Genomic DNA, 25,670 nt, shown 5'->3' with positions numbered 1-25,670 from the left:
ATGACAGGTAATTCACAATAATTCATGGTGACAACCCAACTTTTCCCCTCCCTGTACAATGACCTCTGCACAGATCATACATCATGCCCACAATACTCTCCCATAAAAATCATACAGTATTGTTATGGCCAGCAGTTGCGCATGTGGGTTTGTAGACCCACTTTGCCACAAGACCGGGTCTACCTAGAGAGGGGCATAGCTAAGTGGCAAACAGAAGCTCCTGATGGTGGAGAGAGGCTGCGCTGCAGGTAGCCGCTGGGTACCACTTATAGGCAGATCAACGTACTGCAGCTTCTGACCCCAGGGGTCAGGTTCACTGACACTGCTTAGGTATCATACACACCAAACTAAGATACTGGATCAGGGACTGGCCGCACACAGATCAGGAGACAATGTTCAGGCACTGGCCGCACTGGAATCAGCAAAGTTTGGGAACAGGACTGGCCGCACTGGGAACAGGGGAGTTTGGATTCAGGACTGGCCACTACAGGACCAGGAACATTGTGCAGTCAATGGCCACTCTGGGACCAGGGGACTTTGAAAACAGGACTGGCTGCATCGGGACAAGGGGACAATGTTCAGGTACTGGCCACACTGAGACCAGGGGATGAGGTTCTGGACAATGGCTGCATGGGGATCAGCGATTCGGTACTAGACACTGGCCGCACTGGGACCAGGAATTCGGGTTCAGGATACTAGCCACACTGGGTTCAGGGGACCTCACAATTGCACTGGTAGAGCACCAACTACCTAATGACTCAACTTGCTGCTTGGCAACTCCCTCCCAGCTATTGGCAGTGAGCGATCTTGTAGGTGTACACATAATGCTAAATGCCTCTCAGCAACAGGGTGATGGCATGTAGCAAAATGAGTGTGCTGTCCCTTTAAGAGCAGGGGAGGGAATCTGTTTGAACTAGGCACACCACTTGGAGTACGCCATGGACTACGCTGTGGGGCCAGGGCGGTGAGTAAGCCGGCATCCCTGCATGGAGGGAAAAGGGGACATCATGCAGGGGCACCGACATATCACTCTACAAGGATGATCACAGTTCACAACCTGTCCCTTTCATGACAATGACCTATGCACAGATTGCAGGAATGACTAATGCAATCTCCTATAAAAGTCAATGAACATCTCCAGACTATTGTTATATTTGTTATATTTGCTGCATTTCCGCTAAAACCAACTTTGTCAAATTGACTGCACCCATAATCAAGTACAAAAAGCAGAATACACATATTACAATAAAAATGAAATACAGATAATTAAAAAAAAGTTTTAGAATTTAATTTTAATTAGTAAAAAATAACATAGGTAATAGATTCCCATTAAGTAGTTTGTTAAAATCCACCCTGATTTATTTCAAGCATTCAGTGCTATTAGTGTAGGCCTACTAGCTTCCATCGCTCTTCTTTGTATATTTTCAGAAGAGAGTACTGTAAAAATATATAAAAAAGCTAGGCTGAGTTTATGTCTACCTTAGGGCCTTAGGGTACAAGTCTGTAGTCACTCTAAGTGACTGCAGACTTGCGAATTCTCACAGTATGCACAGTGTGCGCTGTCAGGATTCTCCAGTTCCAATGTCAGGAGCGGGCGGCTGCGTAACTGCAAGTATACATGCGGCCACATGCCGACTAGACGTGCACAGCCTCACTCAATACAAGTGAATTGAGAGAAGCTGTCTAGTCAGAATGTGGCTGGGAGTATGAAAATTGCATACTTGCATTCATATGATCACCCACTCCTGGCAGCGGCATAGCAGGCTGCGAGTATTCACAAGTTACAACCCGATTAATTCAGTCCCTATAGCAGAGGTGCAGATTTTCTATATAAGATGTATGGCCATGGAATTCAGCAATTATTTGGAACAATGGTTCCCAAACTCCAGTCCTCACAGCCCCCAACAGATCATGTTTTCAGGATTTCCTTAGTACTGCACAGGTGAGATAACCTGAGGCAATTTTGATGCCTTGATAATAATTCCATCACCTGTGTAATACTAAAGAATCCTGAAAACATGATCTTTTGCGGGCCGTGAGAACTGGAGTTTGGGAAACACTGTTCTTCATAACATGTTCTCATCACTGAAAATTAAGCCAAAGTCCCACTGAAAGTCAATGTCAGGTAGAGAGGTGTAATAAAGTAAACCTGGCAGATCCTAGTAAGGCTGGTTTCAGACTAGTGACGCACCCACAGGGCCGTGGGGTACGTGGTACCAGGTTCTACGGTTCACAGGGGGATGTCACGTGGCGACCAGGTCCGTCGCCCTGGGCATTAACGTTAAAGGGGAAGGTCTTTAAAGGGAATAAAGTTTATGTTCGTGATGCCACCTGTGGTGTTCGGTCAGTGGGGACCGACGCTGCTTTAAGGGGTCCACTGGGGTGATGTTATGGCAGCTAGATGGTATAACTTCCCACAGGTGAAGTGTTTCCCCAGGGCTCCCGTGGTGTAGATGGAAGATGGTGAGTAGTGCAGTAAAGAATGAGGACACAAAGTTGCAATCTCTTTACCTTGGTTTACTGAAGACTTCAGCCTTCACAGTCCAGAGCACCAGATCACAGGACAGGCAGGGTCCAGCCAGCTTGAAGGCAAGTTAGGAGTCCCCTTACCCAGGTGGAAATCAAAAGACTTCCTCTAGCGCCGTGGTGGTGTAGTCCCTTACTGCTTAAAGCTTCACATAAGGTCCTCACAGATCTCTCTCTGTCCCCTGGGTAGGATAGGACATAACTCGTATGACTGGTGGCTTGAGGCTGTTTATAGGGACTCTAGCACACCCCGGCCTTTGAGGGGTGCCACCGTGCCTCCTGGGTATTAAGTCGGACAGGTAACATGGAGTTCAGCTGTCCTGCCGGCCTCTGATGTAAGTCATAGAGGTACTTACAACCTCGGTGTTCTGGCTACCGCTCTCTGCGCCTCAGAAGAAGGCAGCCTGCTCGGGGCTGGTCTCCCCTGATATCCTCTCCTGTGCTTTGCTCTCCTGCACATTCGCTGCAATCAATTCGGCCTTCTAAATGTCTCTTTCCAGGAACTGCTGCACTGCGGCTACACAGCTCTGTAAAACCTTCCTCTGCCACAGACTGATCCAGTTTGTTTCCTGGCAAGACTGAACGATGTTCTTTGCTTCTCAGTTTCCTCTTTCTGCCAGGAGCTGCAGACCCCCACGTCTGTTCAGCTTTTCTCCTATCGTACCAGCTCCGCCTCAGCTGATGTTCCATGACAAGCTCCCTTCTGGCAATCTCTCTCTCTCTATCAAATCTTTCTGCTTCCTTCCCCTGTGTCTCTCTGACAGGAACTGACTATCTTTCCCTACAGACTACTAGTTATATATATATAGGGAGTCACCTAGCAAGTAAGATCAAAAGCTCCCCCTGGTGGCCTGGAGTGTGTATGTGTTGCATGTTTGTGGTACTTGGTTGCAGTTATCCCTTCTTGCCTTCAAGAGTAACATCACTCTCCCCATGAGGAAAGCAATGCTACTGTGACGACCAGGACCCTGGGGAGCCACACTAGCGTTCGGCAGGGCTGCGGATGAAAGCCTTCTTTGTCCATTAAGCCCCACCCATTGCAGCGCCTCTTCTTTCAGCTCCGCCTATGTCTGCATGTCTCCTACGTACCCTATCTTTAACATTGGGTACGCAGGCCATGCGAATATATGCGGATGCCTCTGCATGCGTCGTTTTGACGCTGCACTGACCTGCGTCAAACGCAACATGTTGCATTGTGTAGCCGTCTGCGCAGTGTCAAAACGATGCATGTGGAGGCATCCGCATGGCCTGCGTACCCAGTGTTAAAGATAGGGTGTGCAGGACGCATGCTGACGTAGGCGGAGCTGAAGGATGAGGTGCGGCAGTGGGCGGGGCTTAGCAGAGGAAGAAGGCTGCCATCCTCAGCCCTGCCGAATGATAGTGTGAAACTAGCTTAAAACAGGCAGGTTAAATTTTACCTTGTTTAAAGTTGTCCAGATTTCGAAACTCCACTAAGGTATTTCCATAGTAGTAGTTTGTTACATAAATCTTCTCATCCTTTGCCAATGGATCTTTCATCCAGGCTCCCTCATTCCGTCCGTAAGTGTTTTGAGTTGTGGGACCAGAAATGGTGGACAGAGTATCTTTGCATCGTCCTGATGTGTTTCAAGAGAAAAATAAGAGAAAGTTACAAGAGCCTGTAAAGTTGCTTTCATAGTGGGATTTAACATGTGCAATACACATTAACTTTTATGAACGAGTCTTTACATCTTCCTTCCTGCTGTCTCTTCACAAGATCACATTTACTAGATAATGGTTCTAGCATGACTTTGTGTGTATATAGGTTGTATAGTGAAATTGCTGCAATACCTTTCACTACAGAAAGACTTGTGGGAATAAAAGTGCAGATCTAGGCGAAACACAGCAAAGTCCAAACAATGAGATCATGACAAAATGACTGCAGTCACAGATGTAATATCAGTGGTAAAGGAAAGTGGGTGTAATGGAGACAGCTGGCCAAACAATAAAATACATCACATAACAATTAAGTCTATTGTATGTTCTGACCTGTTGCTACTATAGACTTATTTTCCTAATCTGGCAAACACTGTGTTATGCATTGTGCAAAATAAATGAAATGAAGAATAGTGTTCTTAAAAAGAGACAAGGTTTTATTATTACAAGTTTTATCAGTCATCTTTTATCGCAGGTGTTTTTTTTGTTTACAAAACGTTCTGTTCCTTTTTCTGATGAAGGAATTTCAGATTACAATAGATAATGTGTTCCTTCAAGTAGTGCGAATGATACTTTTTATGGCTTTCTAATACGGCGTTCATTCGCTTCTATGGGGCTCTCCTGTATTTCTGTATGCCTGGGATTTCATCTGGAGACATGCTCTGTCCATATTATAGGGCCATATAGTGCACCACATTGCTACACGTGAATTGCCTACTGCCACTTCATACAGAACCAAAGAACTGAGGCGAGCTTCCAGGGCTGCAGAGCGGAGATGGAAAAGATCCCACTCCAACGAGCACTTTATCGCATTCAAACAGTCCCTCACTACTTTCAAGACCACACTCGCCACAGCTAAACAAACCTACTTCTCATCTCTCATATCCTCCCTGTCTCACAACCCTAAACAGTTATTCAACACCTTCAACTCTCTCCTCAGTCCCCCAGCACCTCCTCCCTCCCCACTCATCTCAGCTGAAGACTTTGCCTCATTTTTCAAGCAGAAGATTGAGAATGAGAACATCAGAGACAGTTTTAGTCAACAACCCCCAGAGCCCTTCCTCCCAACTACCCAGCCCTCCACCTCCAAAACCAACTTCTCCACTATTACAGAAGATCGACTCTCCACTCTACTCTCAGGATTGCATCTCACCACCTGTGCACTTGACCCGATCCCTTCCCACTTCATCCCAAACCTCGCCACAGTCTTCATCCCAGCTCTAACCCATCTCTTCAACCTATCACTAACAACTGGTGTTTTCCCCTCAAGCTTTAAACATGCCTCAATCAAACCTATCCTCAAAAAGCCCTCTCTTGACCAATCCTCTGTATCTAGCTATCGCCCTACATCACTTCTCCCCTATGCCTCAAAACTCCTGGAACAACACGTCCATCTTGAACTGTCCTCCCATCTATCTTCCTGCTCTCTTTTTGACTGCTTACAATCAGGCTTCCGGTCACACCACTCCACTGAAACAGCCCTAGCTAAGGTCACTAATGATCTATTAACTGCCAAGAGCAAGCGACACTACTCTGTCCTCCTCCTCCTGGACCTGTCCTCTGCCTTTGACACAGTGGACCATTCCCTATTATTACAGACCCTCTCATCCCTTGGCATCACAGACTTGGCCCTATCCTGGATCTCGTCATACCTAACTGACTGAACATTCAGCGTCTCCCATTCACACACCACCTCCTCACCTCGACCCCTATCTGTCGGAGTCCCGCAAGGTTCAGTTCTAGGGCCCCTGCTCTTCTCCACTTACACTTTTGGCCTGGGACAGCTCATAGAATCTCACGGTTTTCAGTATCATCTCAATGCCGATGACACACAGATCTGCATCTCTGGACCAGATAACACCACCCTACTAACCAGAATCCCTCAATGTCTGTCCGCTATTTCATCCTTCTTCTCCGCTAGATTTCTAAAACTTAACATGGACATAACAGAATTCATTGTCTTTCCCCCATCTCACGCGACCCTCCCAATGAACCTATCCATTACTTGATTAATTTGATCAGTTTCTATGAAGAGGTTAGTTCCGGACTGGACCAAGGGAACCAAGTAGATGTAGTGTATATGGACTTTTCAAAAGCTTTTGATATGGTGCCACACAAAAGGTTGATACATAAACTGAGAATAATGGGGATAGGGGAAAATATGTGTAAGTGGGTTGAGAGCTGGCTCAGGGATAGGAAACAAAGGGTGGTTATTAATGGAGCACACTCGGACTGGGTAGTGGTTAGCAGTGGAGTACCACAGGGGTCAGTATTGGGCCCTCTTCTTTTTAACATATTTATTAATGACCTTGTAGGGGGCATTCAGAGTAGAATTTCAATATTTGCAGATGACACTAAACTCTGCAGGGTAATCAATATAGGGGAGGACAATTTTATATTACAGGATGATTTATGTAAACTAGAAGCTTGGGCTGATAAATGGCAAATGAGCTTTAATGGGGATAAATGTAAGGTCATGCACTTGGGTAGAAGTAATAAGATGTATAATTATGTGCTTAATTCTAAAAATCTAGGCAAAACCATCAATGAAAAAGACCTGGGTGTATGGGTGGATGACAAACTCATATTCAGTGGCCAGTGTCAGGCAGCTGCTACAAAGGCAAATAAAATAATGGGATGCATTAAAAGAGGCATAGATGCTCATGAGGAGAACATAATTTTGCCTCTATACAAGTCACTAGTTCGACCACACTTAGAATACTGTGCACAGTTCTGGTCTCCGGTGTATAAGAAAGACATAGCTGAACTGGAGCAGGTGCAGAGAAGAGCGACCAAGGTTATTAGAGGACTGGGGGGTCTGCAATACCAAGATAGGTTATTACACTTGGGGCTATTTAGTTTGGAAAAACAAAGACTAAGGGGTGATCTTATTTTAATGTATAAATATATGAGGGGACAGTACATAGACCTTTCTGATGATCTTTTTAATCAAAGACCTGAAACAGGGACAAGGGGGCATCCTCTACGTCTGGAGGAAAAAAGGTTTAAGCATAATAGCAGACGCGGATTCTTTACTGTAAGAGCAGTGAGACTATGGAACTCTCTGCCGTATGATGTTGTAATGAGTGATTCATTACTTAAATTTAAGAGGGGACTGGATACATTTCTGGAAAAGTATAATGTTACAGGGTATATACACTAGATTCCTTGATAGGGCGTTGATCCAGGGAACTAGTCTGATTGCCGTATGTGGAGTCGGGAAGGAATTTTTTCCCAAGGTGGAGTTTACTCTTGCCACATGGGTTTTTTTTGCCTTCCTCTGGATCAATATGTTAGGGCATGTTAGGTTAGGCTATGGGTTGAACTAGATGGACTTATAGACTTCCTTCAACCTTAATAACTATGTAACTATGTAATTACAGTAAACGGCTGCCCACTCTCCCCAGTCCCACAAGCTTGTGGTCTCGGGGTAATCCTTGACACTGATCTCTCCTTCAAACCTCATATCCAAGCCCTTTCCACTTCCTGCCACCTCCAACTCAAAAATATTTCACAGATCCGTACATTCCTAAACCAAGAATCTGCAAAAACCCTAGTCCATGCCCTCATCATCTCCCGCCTCGAATACTGTAACCTCCTGCTCTGTGGCCTCCCCTTGAACACTCTCGCACCCCTCCAATCTATTCTAAACTCAGCTGCCCGACTAGTCCACCTGTCCCCCCGATATTCCCCGGCCTCTCCCCTCTGTCAATCCCTTCACTGGCTCCCCATTACCCAGAGACTCCAGTACAAAAGCCTAACCATGACATACAAAGCCATCCACAACCTGTCTCCTCCATATATCTGTGACCTCGTCTCCCGGTACTTTCCTGCACGCAACCTCCGATCCTCACAAGATCTCCTTCTCTATTCCCCTCTTATATCCTCTTCACACAATCGCATACAAGATTTCTCTCGCGTATCACCTCTACTCTGGAACTCTTTACCACAACATATCAGACTCTCACCTACCATCGAAACCTTCAAAAATAACCTGAAGACCTACCTCTTCTGGCAAGCCTACAACCTGCAGTAATCACTGATCGACCAAACCACTGCACAACCAGCTCTATCCTTACCTACTGTATCCTCACCCATCCCATGTAGATTGTCAGCCCTCGCGGGCAGGGTCCTCACTCCTCCTGTACCAGTTGTGACTTGTATTGTTCAAGATTATTGTACCTGTTTTTATTATGTATATCCCTCCTCACATGTAAAGCGCCATGGAATAAATGGCGCTATAATAATAAATAATAATACTAATAATAACCACAGGAAGTCTGTCTCTGCATGGTCTGTACAGACAGTGTGTTCACGCTCCCACAAATATGGTAATCAAAAGTCCGTTTAATCTGTTTAACCACTTGGTGTCACAAATAGAGTTAAGCGACTTTTACATTTTTAGGATCGAGTTGGGTTTCGCGAAACCTGACTTTTGAGAAAGTCGGGTCGGGTGAAATCGGCCGATTATTGCAAAAAGTCCGGGGCCGACTGAAATACGAAACCCAATGCAAGTCAATGGGGAATCAAAGTCGGCAGTGAGTGAAGGACAGGAAAACACCTACAGTGCCCATTTTAATGCCAAAAACATCAATTCTTATTTATTAAGCTTGTCAATCTTAATTTACTTTATAATAATAGTTAGGCATTGAAAACAGGGGGTCATTTGGCTAAAGTTGTAAGGGGGTAGGGCTGGCTCAAGATTTTCATTGGCCCAGGAAACGCGGAAAACGTCACGGCCGTGGAGCAGGGAGAGGTAAGTATTTCAACTTTGCAAGTGCTGTGATCCTGAGCAAGCAGGGGGGCCCACTAGTTGGGATTGGCACAGGCCCCCTCATAGTACGGAGGTGTGTTTGACGGCAGGCGGCGCCTCCCACTGCCAGAGACACTTTTGCGTACTATGAGGGGCCCTGTGCCAGTGCCAACGAGTATGCCCCTCACCTGATGAAGGAACCTGCACTTTCATCTGCACCTTCCTCTTTGTCCCCGTGTAAGGTGGTATAGTATGCGGGAAGGGGAACCTGACCTTCAGCAGGGTCAGATTCTGGCTGTGTAGAGTACAAGGGGAATATAGTGGTCTGGGTCAATGTACCAGCAGACTCATCTAGCAGTGGCTGGGCAATGGGCAGGATGAGGAGGAAACACAGATATAGGCCCAAATAGTAAAGTAGGTTAAATGCAGTTCAAAATTGGTAAGAGGAGTACACGGGCGGCATAGCTTTGTTCAGCGGAGGAGGACAACTGTAATGAGAGGCTCACACAGTTACTAGGCCCAAGTAAGTAAGTAGGCTAAATGCAGTTCAAAATTGGTAAGAGGAGTACACAGGCGATATTGCTTTGTTCAGTGGAGGACAACTGTAAAAAGTGGCTCAGACAGACTTAGTAGGCCTAAAATAAAAAAGTAGGCTAAATGCAGTTCAAAATTGGTAACAGGAGTACACAGGCGGCATTGCTTTGTTAAGTGGATGACAACTGTAATAAGTAGCTCAGACAGACTGAATAGGCCTAAAATAAAAAGTAGGTTAAATGCAGTTCAAAATTGGTAAGAGGAGTACACAGGCGGCATAGCTTTGTTCAGTGGAGGAGGACAACTGTAATGAGAGGCTGACACAGTTACTAGGCCCAAATAAGTAAGTAGGCTAAATGCAGTTCAAAATTGGTAAGAGGAGTACACAGGCGGCATAGCTTTGTTCAGTGGAGGAGGACAACTGTAATGAGAGGCTGACACAGTTACTAGGCCCAAAATAAAAAAGTAGGCTAAATGCAGTTCAAAATTAGTAAGAGAAGTACACAGGCGGCATTGCTTAGTTCAGTGGAGGACAACTGTAATAAGTGGCTCAGACAGACTTAGTAGGCCTAAAATAAAAAAGTAGGCTAAATGCTCTTCAAAATTGGTAAGAGGAGTACACAGGCAGCATTGCTTTGTTCAGTGGAGGACAACTGTAATAAGTGGCTGCCACAGTTAGTAGGCCAAAATAATAAAGTGGGCTAAATGTCTGCCTAAAAAATTGTTCATAAATAAACTGTTGGCATAACTAGGTACAGGAGAGGGCTCCACTGCTGAGTAGCAGACAGTGGTAGTTGGCACAAAGTATTAACTGGTCTAAATGGAGGCCAGGGCCCCTGTATATTTTTACTATCATCTATCATTTCAATAAATTTGTATTGGCAGTGCCATTGAAGGATTTAACAACACAGACTACACAGTGGTGGAGCAGGTAGAGGTAAGTTTTGCAAGTGGTAGAGCACTGTTCGAGCTGGGGGGGAAAACTCTCTCGTGGGCGGCGGTACTGGCACAGGGCCCCTCATATTACGACGGTGTGTCTGACGTTGGTTGTACACCACCACCATCAGAGACACTTCATTGAACTATGAGGGGCCCTGTGCCAGTGCCGTCGCCCAAGAGTGGGTACACCCACCTGTCCAGGCAAACGGCACTCGCACGGGTGCTTGCGCCAAATGGTGTCCACGGCCCTGTGGGGAGGAGTCAGCCCATTTAGGGAGGTATAAAAATGGCCTATGGTGGACATTCAGCAGCTGCAAATGGAGGAATTGGAGCAATCAGTAAGAGGAGGCCAAAAGCAAGACATTTTTAAGGCAAGCTACATGTCAACAGGGGAAGGTGGGGCAAAATAATTTGAAATCCATGATTGTTTCATTTTAATGAAGGTTAGATCATCAACATTTCGGGTAGCCAGACGTGTCTTTTTTTCGGTCAGTATTGAACCAGCAGCGCTGAAGACTCTTTCTGATAGCACACTAGCAGCTAGGCAAGCGAGCTCCTGTAAAGCATATTCTGCCAATTCAGGCCAGGTGTCTATTTTAGATGCCCAGTAATCAAAGGGGAATGACCTGTGAAGGAGAACATCGATAAGGGAGAAAAAATAGTTGGTAACCATACTGGACAAATGCTGTCTCCTGTCACTTTGAATTGATGCAGCAGTACCTGTCGTGTCTGCAGTCATTGCAAAATCACTCCACAACCTGGTCATAAAGCCCCTCTGTCCAACGCCACTTCAGATTTGTGCACCTCTAACACCTCTGCCATGTTGCCCCCTACAGCTCGTGTGAGAACCATCACCACCGCTGTGTGCTGGGAATGCCTGAACCAAACGGTCTACAAGAGTTGCATGTCTGGTAGCCAATATTTGCTCAAGGTTCTCATGTGGCATTTTGTAATTTTCCTTTGTATTGTGGATCCATGAGGCAGGCCAACCAGTAATCGTAATCGGTCATCATTTTGATAATGCGGGGGTCCCTTTTTAGGATACGCAAGGCATACTCTGCCATGTGGGCCAATGTTCCAGGTGTCAATTCACTGCTTGTGCTGGGTTGAGGAGCACTGTCTTGCAAATCAACATCACTTTTTGAACGCAAAAACACTGTACCTGCCCTTGCAACGCCACCAGTTTCTATTGCCACCTGAGAAGCATCCTCCTCCCATAAATATTCATCCCCATCATCCTCCTCCTCCTCCTCTTTGTCCGCCACCTCGTCCAGGAGAGTTCCCTGAGCAGACAATGGCTGAATGTCATCAAGGCTTCCCTCCTCCTCGGCTGCAGATGCCTGGTCCATGATGTGCGTCAAACTTTGCATCAGCAGACGCATTAGTGGGATGCTCATTCTTATGATGGCGTTGTCTGCACATACCAGCCGTGTGCATTCCTCAAAACACTGAAGGACTTGACAGAGGTCTTGGAGCTTCGACCACTTCATACCAGACAACTCCATATCTACCATCCAACTGCCTGCCCGTGTATGTGTATCCTCCCACAAATAAATGACAGCACGCCTCTTTTCGCACAGCCTCTGAAGCATGTGCAGTGTGGAGTTCCACCTTGTTGCAACGTCGATTATTAGGCAGTGCTGGGGAAGATTCAGCGATCGCTGATGGTTCAGCATACAGCTGGAGTGTACGGGCGACAGGTGGATATGCGAGCAAAGTCTTTGCACCTTCAGGAGCAGGGCTGGTAACTCCAGATAATTTTTCAGGAAGCACTGCACCACCAGGTTCAAGGTGTGAGCCAGGCAAGGTATGTGTTTCAGTTCTGAAAGGGCTATGGCAGCCATAAAATTCCTTCCGTTATCACTGACTACCTTGCCTGCCTCAAGATGTACACTGCCCAGCCATGACTGAGTTTCTTGCTGCAAGTACTCGGCCAGTACTTCCGCGGTGTGTCTGTTGTCACCCAAACACTTCATTTGTAGCACAGCCTGCTGACGCTTACCACTAGTTGTTCCATAATGGGACACCTCATGTGTAACACTGGCAGCTGTGGATGGAGTGGTCGTGAGACTGCGCTCTGTGGACGAGCTTTTGCTTCTGGAGGAGGAGGAGGAGAAGGAGGGGTGACAAACGCCTACAGCAAACTGTTTCCTAGACCGTGGGCTAGGCAGAACTGTGCCACTATGGCTGTCTCCTGTGGACCCTGCATCCACCACATTAACCCAGTGCGCCGTGATGGACACGTAATGTCCCTGGCCATGCCTACTGGTCCATGCATCTGTTGTGAGGTGCACCTTCTTACTGACTGATTGCCTCAGTGCATGGACAATGCGGTCTTTGACATGGTGAAGGGCTGGGATGGCTTTTCTCGCAAAGAAGTGTCGACTGGGTAGGTCATAGCGTGGTACTGCGTATGTCATCAGGGCTTTGAAAGCTTTGCTTTCATCCAACCGGTAGGGCATCATCTCTAATGAGATTAGTATAGCAATGTGGGCGTTCAAACCCTGTGTATGCGGATCACAGGATGAGTACTTTCTTTTCCTAACAAGAGTCTCTTGTAGGGTGAGCTGGACTGGAGAGCTGCATATGGTGGAACTAGCGGGGGTGGTGGTGGATATGGCAGATTGAGAGAGGGTTGGTGATGGTATTCTTGATGTTGGCCTACCTACAGTGTTTCCTACCAAGAACCTTGTGATTCCCTGACTGCTTTGGCCTTGCGACGATACCTCCACATTTGCTGCTGGTGGTGTCCTAACCGGTGGGCTTACTGTGAGGGAAGCAATGTAGCGTTGCTGACTACCTTCATTCTGAGCAGGTGCACCAACGATACTGAAGGTTTGGTAGTTAGTCCAGGCTTGCAAGTGCATGCTGGTTAAATGTCTATGCATGCACGTTGTATTTAAATTTAGGAGATTTTTCCCTCTGCTACAGGTCTTTGAGCACTTCTTACAGATAACTTTGCACCGATCATTTGGATCTTGGTTAAAAAATTCCTACACTGCACTCTTCCTACTATGGATTAACTTTTCAGGCATTGCACGCTGTGCTACTTTCACCAGGTGGCCATGCTGTCGTAAAACTGTTTTTGGTTTTGACAAACATTTTTGGCCAGATATGGGCCTGCCAGATGAAAGCTGTTGCGATGTAGATGGCTGCTGCGGATCATCCTCCTCCGCTTCCGAGCTACTGGCAGTGGCACCCTCTTCCCCAATCTGGGTCAACAACTGGGTCATCTATCACCTCCTCTTCAATGTCATGTGCACCTTCCTCTGTGTCACCGTGTAAGGTGCTATAGCGTTCGTGACAGGGCACCATAGTCTCATCAGGGTCAGATTCTGGCTCAGTACACTGCGAGGGCAATGTAGTGTTCTGAGTCAATGGAACAGCATAATAAACTAGCTGTGGCTGTGCATCTGTGTACTCCATGTCCGATTCATCTTGTAATGGGCTTTTAACAATTTCCCTCTCTAACCCAGGCACGGTATGTGTAAAAAACTCCATGGAGTAAACTGTAGTGTCGCCTGCTGCATCCTTCATTTTTGGTTTGGGTGAAGGACACAAGGAAGCGACTTGTTCCTGACCGGGAGCATCCACTGACGACTCGCTGCTTTTAGATTTCGAACCTTCTGAAGAGGAGGCGAAAGAGCTAGAGGCTGAGTCAGCAAGGAAAGCCAAAACTTTTTCCCGCTGCTCCGGCTTTAAAAGCTGTTTTCCTATTCCCAGATAAGGGAGCCTTTGAGGCCTTGTGTAGCCAGACGATGACGCTGGCTCAACACCTCCAGCCTTAGGTGCTATTGTGCTTTTCCCACTACCACCAGATGCTCCACCACCAACACCACCATCAGTACCAGCTGGCAACGACCGTTCACGGTCTCTTCCACCAGACTTCATTTTTAGAAAAATCTAACCAAAATAACAACCGTTAACTGCAACAAAACTCAGGCGTAGTGTATTACACTACACAATGTAAGTGGCAGAACGTGGCTGGCTGATGTACGACAAACTAACAGAACTGTGACGTAGATCCACTTAGTGCCAATTTAAATCTCCCTATTTTGGGGGGAGACTGCAACAAAACTCAGGCCCAGTGTATTACACTACACAATCTAATTGGCAGAACGTGGCTAGAAGATGTACGACAAACTAACAGAACTGTGACGTAGATCCGCTTAGTGCCAATTTAAATCTCCTTTTTTTTGAGGGGAGACTGCAACAAAACTCAGGCCCAGTGTATTACACTACACAATGTAAGTGGCAGAACGTGGCTGGAAGATGTACGACAAACTAACAGAACTGTGACGTAGATCCATTTAGTGCCAATTTAAATCTCCCTTTTTTGGGGGTGAGACTGCAACAAAACTCAGGCCCAGTGTATTATGCAGCGCCCCAGAGATCTGGTCGTTGCAGTAACGTCGCTCTGCCACTAAGGGGAGTGATGGTACGTCTGATGGCACTAAAGGAATTCTCCTGACCAGGTATCACCAAGCACACATTACATTTCACACTCCGGCCACTAGGGGGAGCAAAAGGCTTATTTATTGGGCCACTTCTCACATTGGTAAAACTAGGGGTCGGACAGGAAGTTAGGGAGAATGAAGCCTGGGAGAGTTCCAGGGAGGACCTGTCAGACCTGGGAAATCTGGCAGGTACCTAGTGAAAGGACAGATTGTTACGGGACCGCGCCTGCACTACCTTGCAGCGGTATCCTAAGAAAGAGACAAGAAAGGAAGGATATTGTGGAACAGTGAGAAAAGAGATCAGCACAAAGGAGATCCAGTAGGAGTCGTGCCCCGAGAACGGCAACATCTTACTGAGGCGCATAGTCGGTGGCCGGAGCACTGAAGAAGTAACAGTCTCCACGCATTACTTCAAACAGCGGCAGGACAGTTAATTACAGGTTGGCTGTCTACCATACAACACCTAAGAAGGACATAGGAGGCAACGTAGGAGAGGGGCGACACTAGGGTTCCAGAATACCTCCAGGCCTACCTGTCCTAAAGGTGCGTCCTAGCCATAACATACCTGGGGGGACGGAGAAGAGAAAGATCTAAAACGGACGAGAACAGCAGTTGTGAGGACTATCCTGAATGCTCAGCAGGGAAGCACTACAACACACAGGCGCTAGTGGGTAGACACTGATATCCACCTGCAAAGGGAACTCTGGATGTGCCCATCAGACCGGCCGGTCTCAGACAGCCCTGGTGAAAGTGCCCCGGATTGAGGATCCTGAAAATCTTCAGTAAAAGGTAAAGAAACTGAACCCTGTGTCCTCGTTATTCCTCGCACTATGCACCACCACCTTTATTGGACGCCCTTTAGCAGGGTCACGACCAGGTCCAGCCACCGTGACAACTGCAGAACCGAGCAGAAAGGATTGGTACCGAGTGACTTGTGGCCCTGTGTCTGGTGGCGCTCCAACTTGGCGTCACAAATAGGATTGTACTTAAGCCTGAGGAATCGAGTCATGTGTGCCTTGGAACTGTGATTGAACTGTGACTTATTACAAATACTGTGTACCACTATTTGCCGCCCAAAATCCGCCATTGCCGCGCCGCGTGGAGCACGAAGGGAGGAGTCATAGGTTCGTGGGTGGAGCCGGCTGGAAAAGCGCGCGGAGCGGAAGACGCGGTGAGGCGCCGACCCCGGAAGGAGAACCCCGACCGATTAGCAAGGGGGAGGAACGGCCATGTCGGACCCCGGAGGAGCGGAGGCGGCGGCCACGGCTGCAGACTCGAGAGCACTTCCGGATTCCGCGGTAAGTGCAGCCACAAACCCGGTATCACCGCTAGAGGCCGCGGGGCTTACCGCTTCCACCAACCAGCCGGATAGTGCTGCCGCTACAGCAGCCATAATGCCCTTCTCCATGCCGTACCTACCAGGAGCCGCCTGGCTCCCGTGATACTTTGGAGAAGCTCATACGTTAACTGACTTTAAAGAAGGGATTTGTAGCCTGCTTGAGTTTTATCCCTTGACGGAGCCTCAGAAGGTTCATATGATAATCGGCCAACTCTTTGGAGCGGCATTGAGGGAAGTAAAGTCCTGGCCCGCTGCGGACAAGAAAACTGCGCAACAATTATTTGCCAAGCTTAAAGCCACCTTTGACACCCGCACCGCTACGGAAATTAAATTGACTTTCTATGGGTGCAAGCAGCGGTCGCAGGATAGCTTACGGGACTATGCCCTTAATCTGCAGGAGGCGCTGCGGGCCATCAAGCAAAGTGACCCAAGCAGCATGCAAGATGAAGATAAACTCCTGAAAGAGCGGTTCATCGAAGGGCTCCTGTGCAGTAATCAAAGGGCCCAGCTACACTTCCTGGCCATGCAGAATCCAGACCTGACCTTCGCGCAATTCAAAGATAAAGCTATCCAGGCGCTACCGGAGCGGCAGCCCAGCCGTGCCACACTTCCCAGGCGGCAAGCCCTCACATACCACCAGGAGGTGGCGCCGGACGCACCTGTCTCCGCCGAGGCCGATGCCCAGATCCTGGAGACGACTCCCCTGCAGGACTGCGTCTCCAAGTACAGGAACTGACCAGGAGCGTTGCTGCCCTAGCCCGGACCGTCCAGTCCCTACAGGAGGCCCCCAAGGCGAAGATCCAGCTGGCTTCCAGACCGGAGGATGTCCCCTGGCAACGACCAAGGAGGGTTCCATCGACCAGAGGCAGAGACGACGATCGTTTTCATCAGGATGGACGACCTATCTGCCGCCGTTGCCACCAGGTGGGCCACCTTGCAAGGTACTGTCAGTTAAACGAGCAACCCCTGGGGCCAAGGGCCAACCCCCAGGAGTAGAACATCCAGGCCCGCAAAATTGGAGAGTCAAATACATTGGGGGGCGTCCTGTTCTCCCTATTGTGATCGACGGTATCCCCATGAACGCTTTGCTGGACACCGGCTCCCAGGTGATAACTATGCCCTACATCCTTTATAAACGTTATTGGGAGGACACTGACATCACCCGTGCCCCCGATGATGATTTCACCATAATAGCTAGCAATGGTCAGCCACTGCCGCAAATGGGATACAAAGAGGTCACTATTAAGGTGGGCTGGGTAGAATTGGAGGCCCAAGGAATTGTCATTGTTGATATTGACCGGCGTGAACGTAACCCCATGATGACCATCGGTACTAATGTCATAGAAAATTGTCTTGCAGAAGTTATTGTTTTGTTGCAGCAAGTAGCAGAGACAGCTGGTCACAGTGAACAACGTGCCTTACAGAAAGAAATCCGAGCCCTAATGCGGAGACAGCAAGTGGAGCTGACTGGTGGTGAAATTGGCCGGGTCACAGTGAGTGATTCGAACCCCATTGCAATACCCCCCAGGAGTGAAATGTTAATATGGTGTCGGGCAGCCATAGGTCTCGGAGGTAAAGACTATGAGGCCCTGGTAGAACCCGTGTATTCAGAGAATAGGCCTACCATCCTGACAGCCAGAGGGGTGGTTGATGTCCGCAAGGGAAGGGTGCCGGTACGTGTTCTTAACTGCGGGGAGGAGGAAGTCCACCTCACTAAATATGTTACACTTTCCAAGCTGTTTACTGTTAATAATAGTGTGATACAGGCACCCGGGCCCTTGGCTCCGTCCAGGTCGGCGGAGGATAACGGCTCTGCAGAACAATCAAAAGATTGGTGCCAAGAATTACATGTGGGCACTGATGCTACCCCATCTCACCAGATACAGGGGGCCTACAGGGTGGTTCACGAGTATGAGCGGGTATTCAGCAAACACCCCCTTGATTTCGGGCGGGTAAAAGGGATTCAACATCACATCCCCACAGGAGACCACCCGCCCGTAAAAGAAAGATACCGTTCTGTACCCCCAGCTCATTATCAGTGTGCCAAGGACATGTTGCGAGAGATGAAGGAGGCTGGGGTAGTGAGAGACAGCTGTAGCCCCTGGGCAGCTCCATTAGTCCTCGTTAGAAAGAAAGATGGCACCATGAGGATGTGTGTGGATTATAGGCAATTAAACCGCATTACACATAAGGACGCATACCCCCTGCCTAGGATAGAGGAGTCCTTGGCTGCATTAAAGTCTGCTAATTACTTCTCTACTTTAGATCTCACCAGTGGGTATTGGCAGGTTCCCGTGGCAGAGGCGGACAAAGAAAAGACAGCCTTCACGACGCCGATGGGTCTCTGCGAGTTCAACTACATGCCCTTCGGATTGTGCAACGCCCCGGGGACGTTCCAGAGGATGATGGAGTGCTGTTTGGGACACAAGAACTTTGAGACCGTGCTACTGTATCTGGACGATGTCATTGTCTTCTCTAAGACCTATGAAGACCATCTGAAGCACCTGGCCGAGGTCTTTGAAGCGCTGTCCAACTTTGGCATAAAGGTGAAACCGTCCAAGTGCCATCTGCTCAAACCCAAAGTACAGTACCTGGGCCATGTGGTGAGTGCCGAAGGAGTGGCCCCAGGCCCCAACAAGGTCACAGTGATCAGGGACTGGCCGCAGCCCAGTAACATTCATGAGGTCCGGCAGTTCCTCGGGTTGGTGGGTTACTACCGGAGGTTTATCAAGGACTTCACCCAGAAGGCCGCGCCGTTGCAAGACCTGTTGGTGGGCCAGCCCAAGAAACCCAAGGGTAAGAATACCCCGCTGGATTAGAACGACGGACTGGAAAGATTGTTCACTTTCTTAAAATCGGCATTAACGGGAGAGGAAGTACTAGCCTACCCGGAATACGATCAACCATTTGTATTGTACACGGACGCCAGCAACGTGGGGCTGGGAGCGGTGCTGTCCCAGGTCCAGAAGGGCAAGGAACGAGTAATCGCCTATGCCAGCAGGAAGCTTCGCCCCACTGAATGGAACCCAGACAACTACAGTTCCTTTAAGCTGGAGTTCCTCGCAGTCGTTTGGGCCGTGACGGAGAGGTTCAAGCACTATCTGGCCTCAGCGAAATTCACCGTCTTCACGGATAATAATCCACTTACGCACCTGGACACAGCGAAACTCGGCGCCTTGGAGAAGCGGTGGATGGCCCGGTTGTCTAATTACGACTTCACCATCAAGTACCGGGCGGGGCACAAGAATGCGAATGCCGATGCATTGTCCCGAATGCCTCACCTACCCAAAATGGAGGAAGACCCAGAAGCATTTGAAGAAGTGGAACTGCCCGCTTTCCATCGTCCCAAGGCAACTCAGTGTTCCCATCAGGTGGAGAACAGGTGCAGAAACAAACAGGGCGCCCCACTGAATCCCCTGCCCCACCACGGGTGGACAGAGAACCAGGATGGTGACTCTGCGGTCCGTCGGGTGAAGGAGCTCCTGACACAGGCAGGTTTGCATCCTGGCCCGGATGATCCACCGGAGACATTACAGTTGTGGAAGGAGAGGGGCAGGCTGTTTCTTCACAATGGCAAGCTGTGCCGAAGGAACATCGACCCTTGCACTCATGAATTAGTGTGGCAGATTGTGGTCCCCAGACAAGATGTGCCCATGGTCCTGGGAGCATACCACGATGGGGCAGGACACTTTGGATGGAGAAAGCTGGAGAGGCTACTCCGTGGGAGGTTCTACTGGGTCGGCATGAAGAAGGCTATCGAGAAGTGGTGTCGAGAGTGTGGCCCCTGTGGCCTACGCCGGAAGGATCGTGACAGCCAACGGGCTCCCCTGCAGCCCATCATCACCAAACGACCGCTCCAGTTGGTCGCGCTGGATCACGTAAAGCTAACACCCAGCCGGTCAGGGTATATCTATGCTCTCACCATGGTGGACCACTATTCCAGGTTCCTGGTAGTCGTACCAGTCAAAGATCTGACGGCTAGGACGGCTGCCAAAACCTTCCAGCAGTACTTCTGTCAACCCCATGGATACCCAGAGAAGGTGTTGACCGATCAGGGGCCGGCATTTGAAGCGGAGGTGTTCCAGGAGTTCTGCAATTTGTACTGGTGTAAGAAGATCAGAACCACGCCGTACCATCCACAGACCAACGGGATGTGTGAAAAGATGAATCAAGTGGTGATCGACTTACTGAAAACCTTACCTGTAGAGGAGCGGAACTTGTGGCCTACAAAGTTACCAGACTTGGTGGACATGTACAACCACATTCCGGTGAATTCCACCAACTGCACCCCAGCGTACCTGATGCGAGGAAGGTCTAGTAAGTTACCCGTCGATCTGGACATGGGGGTTCTGACCCCTGAAGATATATCACCAGATGCGGATTGGGATACAAAGAGGCAGCAGAGGTACCGCAAAGTACAGGAAAGTGTGGAAAAGAGTCTCGCTCAGGCCAGACAGAAGCAAGAGAGGGACTACAACCAGCATGCTCCCGCGGCTCCATTGGCACCTGATGAGCAAGTACTCAAAAGAAAGAGGAGACTACACAAGCTTGACGATCAATGGGAAGCGGAACCGTATACCATTCTCCCCTCCGACTTCGACAATACAAAGGTCTGTCTCATCAGTAAGGACGGAGGGGAGACCTCAGCGGCCATATCCAGAGAACACCTGAAAATATGCCCGGATAAGCTGAAAGGTGGGGAAACAGATCCCAGGATTTCTCTGCCCGTGGAAGAAGAGAAGATGATACACACTGTTCTTGGCGATTTTCCCCAGTCCTGGACTCAAATAAATCAGGCCATTGTGGTACCTGTCCTAACGTTCCGTCACAAAAAATTTACTTCAGCTCCGATTTGATTTATTTTACCAAAGGTGACAGGAGAAAATGGACCCCAAAAGTTGTTGTACAATTTGTCCTGAGTACACCGATACCACATATGTGGCAGTAAACCACTGTTTGGGCACATGACAGAGCTCGGAAGGGAAGGAGCGCTATTTGACTTTTCAATGCAAAATTGACTGGAATTGAGATGCGACGCCATGTTGCGTTTGGAGAGCCCCTGATGTGCCTAAACATTGAAACCCCCCACAAGTGACACCATTTTGGAAAGTAGACCTAAGCAACTTATCTAGATGTGTGGTGAGCACTTTGACCCACCAAGTGCTTCACAGAAGTTTATAATGCAGAGCCGTAAAAATGAAAAATCATATTTTTTCACAAAAATGATCTTTTCATCCCCAATTTTTTATTTTCCCAAGGGTAAGAGAAGAAATTTGTTGTGCAAATTGTCCTGAGTATGCTGATACCCCATATGTTTGGGTGCATGGGAGAGCTCGGAAGGGAAGGAGCACTGTTTTACTTTTTCAACGCTGGAATTGAGATTGGATGCCATGTCGCGTTTGGAGAGACCCTGATGTGCCTAAACAGTGGAACCCCCCAATTCTAACTGACACCCCAACCCTAACCCTAGCCCCAAACCTAGTCCTAACCCTAGCCCTAACCTCAGCCCTAACACTAGCCCTAACCCTAGCCCTAACCCTAGCCCTAACCCTAACCCTAGCCCTAACCCTAATCATAACCCTAGCCTTAACACTAACCCTAACCCTACCCCTAACCCTAACCATATCCTTAACCCTAGCCCTAATCCTAACACTAGCCCTAATCCTAACCCTAGCCCTGGATGTCACCAAATGCTGGGTTTTCTCCCATGTGATGCTTTGCCAGGCCTTTACTTCAGCTGACTTCAGTTGTTGCTTGCTTGTCAGTCTTTTATTCTTTAAGTTTTGCCTTAAGAATGTTAAATGCTCCTCGATGGCAGAGACATCTGTAAATTGACTTAACCATTGCAGAATATTCCACTTCTTTTTCTTAACCCCTTAAGCCCCAAGGGTGGTTTGCACATTAATGACCGGGCCAATTTTTACAATTCTGATGACTGTCCCTTTATGAGGTCATAACTCTGGAACACTTCAAGAGATCCTGATGATTCTGACATTGTTTTCTCATGACATATTGTTCTTCATGATAGTGGTAAAATTTCTTCGATAAGACTTGTGTTTATTTGTGAAGAAAAAGGAAAATTTGGCGAAAATTTTGAAAATTTCGCAATTTTCCAACTTTGAATTTTTATGCCCTTAAATCACAGAGATTTGTCACACAAAACACTTAATAAGTAACATTTCCCACATGTCTACTTTACATCAGCACAGTTTTGGAACCAAAATGTTTTTTTTAGGGAGTTATAAGGGTTAAAAGTTGACCAGCAATTTCTCATTTTTACAACACCATTTTTCATAGGGGCCACATCTCATTTGAAGTCATTTTGGGCAGTCTATATGATAGAAAATAACCCCTGAAAAACACTGAAACGCCCCACAAGTGACACCATTTTGGAAAGTAGACCCCTAAGGAACTTATCTAGATGTGTGGTTAGCACTTTGATCCACCAAGTGCTTCACAAAATTGATCTTTTCGCCCCCAATTTTTATTTTCACAAGGGTAAGCGAAGAAATTGGACCCCAAAAGTTGTTGTGCAATTTGTCCTGAGTACGCTGATACCCCATATGTGGGGGTAAACCACTGTTTAGGCGCATGGAAAATAGAAAATGAGGAAAACACAGCAGGTAAAATTGCAAAAACAGATGTAAAGTCATGCTATTATAGGGAAGTATCCCATATATATATAGCCTGCAAATGGAAATGTGCTGGACACACAGCTAATTAACATAAGAAAAACCACTAGATAAAATTAGTGCAATAGTCCAAAATAATGCAAATCATAGAAAGTTTATTAAAGGGAAACAACAAAGCATGTGGGCATAAAAATGGGGGTATGTGACAGCATACGCATGGAAATAGGAGAGGTGGAAACCTAACACATAATCTGGATATGTACTATTAGATAAAACACATAAAGCTGGAAGTATATACGAAACCATATCGATAATGGTAAAAATTACAGTGCATACAAATAGAACACAAGCCGTATGGAGACACATTGTACACATACCAGAATATGCCGGGAACCACGCTGGCCAAGAACCCACCCCAACGCGCGTTTCGGTGCTAGCCTTCTTCAGGGGCCATTTTTATGCCCACATGCTTTGTTGTTTCCCTTTAATAAACTTTCTATGATTTGCATTATTTTGGACTATTGCACTAATTTTATTTAGTGTTTTTTTTTGTTTAGGCGCATGGCAGAGCTCGAAAGGGAAGGAGCGCCGTTTGACTTTTCAATGCAAAATTGACAGGAATTGAGATGGGACACCATGTTGCTTTTAGAGAGCCACTAATGTGCCTAAACATTGAAACCCCCACAAGTGACACCGTTTTGGAAAGTAGACCCCCTAAGGAACTTATCGGAACTTATCTAGATGTGTGGTGAGCACTTTGACTCACCAAGTGCTTCACAGAAGTTTATAATGCAGAGCCGTAAAAATAAAAAAATCATATTTTTTCACAAAAATGATCTTTTCACCCCCATTTTTTTATTTTCCCAAGGGTAGCAGAAAAAATTGGACCCCAAACGTTGTTGTGCAATTTTTCCTGAGTATGCTGATGCCCCATATGTGGGGGTAAACCACTGTTTTGGTGCATGGCAGAGCTCGGAAGGGAAGGAGCGCCATTTGACTTTTCAATGCAAAATTGACAGGAATTGAGATGGGACGCCATGTTACGTTTGGAGAGCCACTGATGTGCCTAAACATTGAAACCCACCAAAAGTGACACAATTTTGGAAAGTAGACCCCCTAAGGAACTTATCTAGATGTGTTGTGAGAGCTTTGAACCCCCAAGTGTTTCACTACAGTTTATAATGCAGAGCAGTGAAAATAAAAATGATTTTTTTCCCACAAAAATTATTTTTTAGCCCCCAGTTTTGTATTTTTCTAAGGGTAACAGGAGAAATTGAACCCCAAAAGATGTTTTTTAATTTGTCCTGAGTACGCTGATACCCCATATGTGGGGGGAACCACCGTTTGGGCGCATGGCAGAGCTCGGAAGGGAAGGAGCGCCATTTGGAATGCAGACTTAGATTGAATGGTCTGCACGTGTCACATTGTGTTTGCAGAGCTCCTAATGTACCTAAACAGTAGAAACCCCCCACAAGTGACCCCATATTGGAAACTAGATCCCCAAGGAACTTATCTAGATGTGTTGTGAGAACTTTGAACCCCCAAGTGTTTCACTACAGTTTATAACGCATAGCCGTGAAAATAAAAAATAATTTTTTCCCACAAAAATTATTTTTTAGCCCCCAGTATTGTATTTTCCCAAGGGTAACAGGAGAAATTGGACCCCAAAAGTTGTTTTCCAGTTTGTCCTGAGTACGCCGATACCCCATATGTGGGGAGAACCACCGTTTGGGCGCATGGCAGAGCTCGGAAGGGAAGGAGCACCATTTGGAATGCAGACTTAGATAGATTGGTCTGCAGGTGTCACGTTGCATTTGCAAAGCCCCTAATGTAACTAAACAGTAGATACCCCCACAAGTGACCCCATATTGGAAACTAGACCCCCCAAGGAACTTATCTAGATGTGTTGTCAGAACTTTGAACCCCCAAGTTTTTCACTACAGTTTATAACGCAGAGCCGAGAAAATAAAAAATCTTTTTTTTCCCACAAAAATGTTTTTTTAGCCCCCCAAGTTTTTATTTTTACAAGGGTAAAAAGAGAAATTGGACCCCAAAAGTTGTTGTCCAATTTGTCCTGAGTACGCTGATACCCCATATGTTGGGGTAGACCCCTGTTTGTGCGCACGGGAGAGCTCGGAAGGGAAGGAGCACCGTTTTACTTTTTCAACACAGAATTGGCTGGAATTGAGTTCGGACATCATGACGCGTTTGGAGAGCCCCTGATGTGCCTAAACAGTGGAAACCCCCAATTCTAACTGAAACTCTATCCCTAGCCCCAACCTTAACCCTAGCCCAAACCATAGCCCTAAACCTAACCCTAACCCTAGCCCTAACTCTAACCCTAGCCGCTCCTGGCGCATAGTGCCGTATGTCAGCTGCGATAGTCAGCTGACTCCCGTCCGCGATCGGCCACGCTCCCCCCGTGAGCGCGGACAATCGCTATGACGCACTATCTCGTCGGTGGTCATACGGGCCCACCCCACCTCGACAGGATAGTACGTCATATGTCAGATAGGGGTTAATGAATCAGACACATCCTACAAGAGTCAGACGCCTTTGTGTGCCGCGCCAGAAATCTTACTCCAGTCAGGGATCAGAGTGAGATTTCTGGAGTAAGGTACACCCCAAGTAAAGCTGTTGCCATGCCCACATCCCGCCAGTGCTCCTCCTTCGTTGGCTAAGTAGAACTGGACTGCGCAAGCATTTTGCAACTTATCAAAGTGGTATACACCAGTTAAACACTTTGGTGAATAAACACTTTAGTTTTTTTGTAACAAGCTGTAGTTCTCATTGGTGCCATTTTGTCGTCCAATGTA

At 47.5% G+C, this 25,670-nt stretch overlaps 1 protein-coding gene across 3 annotated transcripts in view; it reads right to left on the bottom strand.

Annotated features, from left to right (window-relative positions):
• The window catches only part of OLFML2B (olfactomedin like 2B), a 581,670-nt gene that overhangs the window by 42,876 nt on the left and 513,124 nt on the right, over nucleotides 1-25,670 (bottom strand). For all 3 annotated transcript variants that reach the window (XM_069737200.1, XM_069737201.1, XM_069737199.1), the window contains one exon: nucleotides 3,945-4,121. In XM_069737200.1, the coding sequence (XP_069593301.1) occupies nucleotides 3,945-4,121 (177 nt within the window). The remainder of the gene's footprint in view (nucleotides 1-3,944; nucleotides 4,122-25,670) is intronic.

The sequence above is a fragment of the Ranitomeya imitator genome, chromosome 8 (assembly GCF_032444005.1).
Source record: "Ranitomeya imitator isolate aRanImi1 chromosome 8, aRanImi1.pri, whole genome shotgun sequence".
NCBI lineage: Eukaryota > Metazoa > Chordata > Amphibia > Anura > Dendrobatidae > Ranitomeya > Ranitomeya imitator.
This window is presented reverse-complemented; position numbering and strand designations above follow the sequence as displayed.